The 7504-nt window shown below is 46.2% G+C and overlaps 1 protein-coding gene across 1 annotated transcript in view; it reads right to left on the minus strand.

The window, feature by feature from the left end:
• The window catches only part of SSR1 (signal sequence receptor subunit 1), an 18969-nt gene extending 15501 nt beyond the window's left edge, over positions 1–3468 (minus strand). The window contains exons 1-2 of the mRNA XM_027128311.1: positions 3281–3468; positions 457–569 (exon numbers count right to left, since the gene is read on the minus strand). Of these exons, the coding sequence (XP_026984112.1) occupies positions 457–569; positions 3281–3359 (192 nt within the window). The 5' untranslated portion in view covers positions 3360–3468. The remainder of the gene's footprint in view (positions 1–456; positions 570–3280) is intronic.
• Between the last annotated feature and the right edge of the window lie 4036 nt (positions 3469–7504).

Here is a 7504-nt window from a genome sequence, read left to right on the forward strand (position 1 = left end):
GAATCTCTGGTTTGTTCACCAGGGAAATCTAAAACAGTGCCTGGCACACAGTAGGAACTCAATAAATACTTGCTTATTGAATGAAGGAAAAAAAGAAGAAAGAGGAAACTGACCCAGAAAGATAAGTTGCCCAAGACCAGAAAGCAAAGTAGTCTGTATCCCAAACCCAACAACAAATGGTCCAGTGGTCCTACTAGAATGCTACCCTCACAGACTCACGTTCATATCACCTTGAACTGTTCTTTGTTTCACGTCTCCCTCCTTGCGCCAGAAAATACTTACAGATCATCCTCAATGACTGGCCCCATTCTCCCAAATTCAGTCCACTTTGATCCCAGTAATAAACCTCTAAAAGCAAGAATTTTAATACCAAATTTGTCTATATAAGGGCTAAATACATATAGATATAGATATAGATACACTATATATATGTATTAAATCAAATACGGCACGAACCAAATCTGTGGGTTCATCTTCTTCCACTTCTGCTTCATCATCTTCATCTTCAATTACAGAATCTTCCACCGTTTCTTCATCTTCTGTAAGATCTTGAGCCGCTGCCAATGAGCCTAACAATAAAATAAAGAACAAGCAGTTAACCTTTACCCTGGAATACCAATGTTTCTAAATCTCAGGTATATAGGCAACAAAAATTTTCCCTCGGAATAACTCAATCTCCCAGCTCACTCGAGTGATGCCAAATTACAACGTGTCTAAGAATATTCATGTGATTTTACCTTATTGCTCGTCTTACCAACTGCACGTTAATTTTAGTGGGAAATGCTGTTTAATTTTAAAAAGCAACTGGAAAAATGAACTGCTATAACTAAAGATGCCTTAAAGCCCAAATAAAGAAAGTCAAGCAACTCTGTTTAAGCACATTAAAGAAAGTAAGTTTGTTTTAAAAGAAACTCCAGAATTTAATCTATCATTAACTACATAAAACAAACCAAAAAAATCCAGGTCTAAAGGAAAAGAGCAATCTAAATATCTAGGCAAGAAATCCTGTTATTAGAGTTGACTACAGCTCAAAACTCTTAGTACTCGATAGCATGTAATTCCAAGGAACAAATATCTGTATGACATCCATAGTGAAAACTAGCTCTCATAAAACACATTTGGTTTAGTAAAAACTATATTGGTAATTTCAAGTTTGAGAGCTGAGAAAGCATGCATTTATTTTTGCATACAACTTCAAACATGTTTTAAGATACTTTTTATTTCCCCTACACTTAACATCATAGTGAAAGTAAGCATAACTATAACGCCAAGAAACTATACATCATAATTTTATAGGCAAAAGTACATGTCACATTAAATCTATTTCAGGCAAGACCCTCAAAAGAAATTTCAAAGTTCTAGTGACTCTTCCAACATTTCTCAGAAAGAATGATGATGTGGCAATTACGTAGAGGGAAAAAAAACATGGGAAAGGAAGCACGTGCACATGCTGTAATACTCAGGAGAAACAGTATATACTAAGGGGACTGCATTTTAAGTCTTTCCCACTTCCTTGAGTTCTTACTGCCCGTTAAGACTTATGCCAAATATTAAAGAACACTGAACCACACTTTATGAACTGAAAATCAGCTTCAGCTGCTGGCTGAACAGACTAAACAGTGCATTTATAATTTACAAATCATTTTGTAAAACCGGTAAGAATACCTACAACTGACATAATAAAGTTGTACTCAGTTAAATTTCAAGACTTCTCAATATATACAATGGCTTTCACCCTACATTTATAAAACAATGTTTTAATGCTAACCAGTAACAATTTTGTGCCTAAAAAAAAACTTACACTTTTACATTGGAAAAATTAAGAGAAAACATCTTTTGAAAGACAGGCCATTCTGCACAAAAAGTGTTCAAAGATACCCAGTTAGATACTGATGTTTCTTAAGAAAAGAAAGCCTGAAAAAATATACTTTAGATTCTAGACAAGTACGATTACCAAATTTTCTTAAAGAAAATGAAAACATCGACCAGCAAGCAACTCCTAAAGGAAAAGCATTCCTATTTAAACCTGCAAATGAATTAACGGTTTTGGTTAATTCTCCCACTTGGTTTTCTATCCGTTAAACAGAAGCCAGTCAGTTCACTTTTCTTTGCAAAAGAACTCGTGGATACCTGTCACTATCGTTCATTTTGCCACACAGCTTGCTTAAAGTTACAGAATAAAAGGAACTCTAGCGATCATTTAGTCAGACTGAATTCCACAGAGGAGAAAATGGAAGTTCACGATAGAACCAGGGTAAGAAGCCAAGTTTCCACATTTCTGACGTCCTGCTATCTATTCTCACACCAGGTTAACTGTTGGAATAAACCTAGATAAAACACGTACAGCTCGAGCTTCCCTGGTGGCGCAGTGGTTGAGAGTCCGCCTGCCAATGCAGGGGACGCGGGTTCGTGCCCCGGTCCGGGAAGATCCCACATGTCGCGGAGCGGCTGGGCCTGTGAGCCATGGCCGCTGAGCCTGCGCTCCGCGACGGGAGAGGCCAGCGGTGAGAGGCCCGCGTACCGCAAAAAAAAAAAAAAACACGTACAGTTCGAAGGAGACTACATTTTTTTCAGGACAATGCGATGCTTCCACAAAACAAAACGGGAAAAATAATTACAAAAAAAGGAGAGCAAAAGGAGGGCTCAAGTACCGGACATGCCCAGGGATTCTTCAGCCCGCCTGGGAGCAAGGCTAGACAGGCGGGTGAGTTCTGGGGAAATCAACACACCTGGGACCACAGAGGGATGTGCTGATAATCGGGGAGAGGACCAGCAGCACGGCTCAGAGTTCAGGCTAGCAGAAAACAAGGCTTTCAGCAAATGAATGGAGAACTCCTGGCGCGGACGCTAAAGACACGTCAGCCCAGCGCCGAGGGGCGGGGACGGGGTGGAGCGGCGGCCGCTGGAGCGCCAGGGGCCGCAGCGCGCTCGGGCACAGCCTGTCCGCCGGCCCTCGTTCCTCGCTCCGGCCGAGGCCGCGGCTGCAGGCGCGAGCCCGAGCCGCAAGCCGCCCGCCGCCCGCCGCCCCCGAGCAAGCTCGCCGGCAGAGTCCAGCGCTCGCGTGCAGGAGGCGGGGGCCAGGCAGGCTCTGGCGCGCTGGGGGCCGCCCTGCGAGCCAGGGGTCGGGGGCCGCGGAGAGAGGCCGGCGAGGCGGACGCCGGACCCAGGAGCCGGAGCCGCCGCCGCCGCCGCCGCCGCCGCCGCCTCCAGCTTCAAACCTGCGGTCGCGGCGTCTCCCACCCACCCGCCCGAGCCCCGCCACCCACTCCCCTCGCCTCACCTCCAGGGCGGCCTCGGAGCAAAAGAGTGGCGGGTAACACCAGCAGGAGAAGCAGCAGCAGGCGGGAGAAGGGCTTCATGGCGCGGCCGCTCCGGCGTCCAGTCCCCGTCCGCAACGACTCTCGGCGGCTCCGGCGGTAATGGCGTTACTCTTCATCCGGGCTTCGGGCGGGGAGGAGTGGGGCACGTACCACGCACGGCCTTCGCCACTCCCCCTCCCTGGCAGAGAAACGCCGCCAACGTGGCTGCTGGGCTCGGAGCCTGGGGAAGCTGGGCGGCCCCGGGAGTCACGTGGCCGGTTGCTAGGGCCTCTGAGATTCCCGCGAGAGTCCGCCTCAGTTACAGTCGCGGGCTGGTGACCTGCGGTTTGCCGCTCGCCCCGCCCTCCGTCCCTCCCTTACAATTAATTAGCGTCGTTAGTGGTTACTTTATTTGAATGACGATCCGCCGGGTGACCGGCGCAATAAAGTCTTCGTGTAATTTTAAATAGTGGCCTTATAAAGAGCATGAACTGCCAGTGTGTGGCACTGAAAAGCAAGCATATGTTTTGGAATATATATAACAGTTAAAGAAAAAAAAACCCAAAGCATAAAAAATATACAGCGGAAACTCTTGTCCCCCCTCTGCAGACACCATCACCCACAGTTAAACAGTGACAGTTCTTAACTTCTTACCTGACATTCCAGAGCTATAAGTCACCTAGAACAGGGCCTGGAACAGAGTAAGTATTTAGGAACCACAGAATGGGGGCGGCAATGGCTGGACACTTTCCTTCTCATCTAGTGTGCATTTCGGGTTGCTGCCAGTAATCTGGTATGTCATGCAATTAAACAATGTGAATTCCAGGTACTGTTGCGCTAGACCAGCGTGAGATGTCATACGAATGATGAAACAAATAAGCTAACACATGGTGTGCTTACTATTGCCAATTCCTGTCATTTAATCTCTGAAAATCCTTATGAGCTGGGTATTATTTACTGGGAAGAAAACTGAGACACAAAGTTTTGTAACTTCCCCAAGGCTTAAAAGCTAGTCTATGACAGATGCAAGATTTGAACCTGGCAGTCTGATTCCAGACTGCGTGCTCCACTGGTCTAGGACCTCTGCTGCTCTACTCCTGCACTGGCTCTGCTCAAGGCCTCCTTGCCCCGGGGCCCCTGGAAAGGTAGCTTGTGGCTGCTGCAGGCACCATCTAATTCTGTCTGCTAAACCTGACAGTGCTGGTCTGAACCAATTCAGCTCCGCTCCACCAGTGCCGCCAGGGCTGCTCCTCCTAACGCACCTGGCAGAAGGGGAGGGGCTCCCTGAGAAGGCTCCTCCCACTATAGCTGCTGCCTCCACGCTTGCGCATGGCTACCAAAGCTGCCACTCTGTGCGAAAAGACATCACGACTGCGCACACCACTTTGATGTGGCTGAACCTTGCTGAGTTCTCTACAGGCGTGGGAAGACTCTCCCTCCCCAACTTTGAGGCACTTTCTTTTCCATGAGTTTCAAATCAGACCTGCTCTGAGCTCCTGATGCCTGACAGGGTTTTTTTGAAAAACACGTCCTACTATTTAACTTGCTGCTGTCTCCCAGCACCGGGAAGAATCTGCTGTGGACTGCAGTAGGAGATATATACATGTAATCATGCTGTACACTCAGAATCACCTCTTCTCTCTTTCACTGGACCAGGGCTGTCTCCCTCTTCACTTCAGAGGGCTAGTTTCTGGCAGAGAAGATCCTCATTCCTTATGTTAAAGAGATTCCTAGTAGGCCTGTCTCTTCAGTTCTCAGAACATGTTTAGATAGAGCCTGAACATATGAGGATAATCCAGTTTAGGCTTAAACTGGGACTTCCACTCCAGTTTTATTATTAAATGATTACTAATAGATTTTACTTGGGACTTGAATTTTAGACAGCCAGCCACTAAAGGGGCAACAGGAACAAAGTGTGCCTGCTCAGGACGGGACTGATGTGAAAATGAAAACGTACGAACAGAAAACAGAGAGAGACCTGTGTGACTGTCCAATTAGTACAAAAATCAAAAGCGGTAGCCCTGATCTTGGTGCCCACAAACTCTGCACTACTGTGATCTCCATTCTCCCTGTAATGAGCAGCGTTCCCTGGGTGCCCACCCAGAGCTCTCCCCCTTGCTGCCCCTCTCCATGTTTTTTCTCTCTCACCTCTGCATCTATCTCCTTGTAGATCTGTGTTTTCCAGAAATATACTACATCCCGGTTATTCTCATTCTTACAGCTCAGGCAAACCCACACTTGATTCTCCACTTCTGTCATTTTACTTCCTTGGAATTTGTAAGAGCAGAGCTTTCTTTTCCTTGAATTTCTTAAGATTTCCCTCAGCATCATTAGCAAATGTGTCTATTAAGCCCCAGTTTTTGTTCTGGGTGTTCCCTCAGGTAACCCAGTAGCTAAGGAACTTCCTCATGTCCTTAAACCTTTGCTCAACAGTCACCTCCTCAATGAGGCTCACCCTCATTCCCAGTTTAAAATTACAACCCCCAGCCCCTCCCTTGTACTCTCTATTCTCTTTTTTATAGCACTTTTTATCTTCTAACACAATATATAGTTTATTACATCTCCTGTCTGTCACACTTCAGGGACCTTTGTGCCTTTAGTCAATGTTATAGAACAGCGCCTGACACCAGTGGTAACTCAGAAAATATCTGTTGAATTTGTTATAAGTTACATCTTTCCCCACAAATTTGCAATCTAACTTCATTTGTAAACCTAATAAGAAATGAAAAACTGTCAAGCAAAAAAAAAAAGTTGTGTTTATTATATGCCAGCAAAGACTTCTGTGTTCTTTCACCTAGCAAGGGCTAAAAAAAGAGTTATGGTTTTTGTACTTTACTTCTGAAAGTAAAAAATTCTTTTGTGATCTTTATGTAAAAGGAATACTATGGGGGTGTGGGAGGGGAGACTGTCCCCAACCTGGTCCTCTTCCTTCACGACTCACAGACTCCCCTGCCCACCCTTGCTCAGCTCGTATTTCCCGGAAAAGAACAGACAAAATCACATTCACCGCTTTCCTCCAACTGTACACTCATGCTCTGCCCTCCTTTCCGTTCCAAGAAAAAACTTACATGGGCCTATCAAAGGTCAGCCGTCATTTGTGGTTTGGATCTCACCTCCTGCTCAAAACCGTGTGATTTTGAAAATAGCCATCTCTCCTCTACCTCATGAATTTCTACTCCGATTCATCGCTCCCGTTCACATACAAATATACTGTAATATTGCCCATCTTAAAAAACAAAATTCTGGGACTTCCCTGGCGGTCCAGCAGTTAAGACTCAGCGCTCCCACTGCAGGGGGCGTGGCTGAACCTTGCTGCTTGCTTGGCGGTGCGGCCAAAAAGTAAAAAAAAAAAAAAAAAAAAAATTCTCCGTGGCCGCTGGTACCCTCAGCAACAGCCTCGCTTGTCTGCCTCAGACACAGTAAAACTTTCCTATCTCACCTCTCGATTTTCTTCTCCGCTTATTCCACTGGGCTGTTATTTTCAGCACTGCACTAACATATCTCATCTTGCTGAATCCGAAAGTCCTCATCTGAGCCTCCTTCCCCACTTTTAAAAGTTTTTTTAAAAAATATTTATTTATTTATTTTGGCTGCATCGGGTCTTAGTTGCAGCATGCAGGATCTTAGTTGCGGTGTGCATGCGGGATTTAATTCCCCGACCAGAGATCGAACCTGGGCCCCCTGAATTGGGAGCACGGAGTCTTATCCCCTGGACCACCAGGGAAGTCCCTCCACCCCCTTTTTTAACACCTGTTTCTCGAGGCTGGAGGACAACATACTCTCCTGGTTTTCCTTCCACCTCACTGGAAGGAAATTTCATCCCCACCCTCCATTCTCCAGAGAGGGTGGAGAGGCTGGAAATGAAAATGCTTAATCATGATGATGTCAGGAAGCCTCCGTAGAAATTCTCGAAGTACAGGATTCAGGGGGCTTCTAGGTTGGTGAACAGAATCCAAGTACTGGAAGGGGGACACACCCCAACTCCAGGGGGACAGAAGATCCTGTCCTCAGGACCCTCCCAGACCTCGCCTTATGTCTCTCTTTATCTGGCTGTTCATCTGTATCCTTTAATAAACTGTTAAATGCCTGTGTTTCCCTGAGCTCTGTGAGCTGCTCTAGCAAATTAATGGACTCGGAGGAAGGGGTCATGGGAGCCTCTGATTTACAGCTGATCTATTAGAGGCACAGGTGATGACCAGGACTTG

This window comes from Aethalodelphis obliquidens, unplaced genomic scaffold, assembly GCF_003676395.1.
Source record: "Aethalodelphis obliquidens isolate GAN/ISIS:26980383/991018 unplaced genomic scaffold, ASM367639v1 scaffold34, whole genome shotgun sequence".
NCBI classification, from domain to species: domain Eukaryota; kingdom Metazoa; phylum Chordata; class Mammalia; order Artiodactyla; family Delphinidae; genus Aethalodelphis; species Aethalodelphis obliquidens.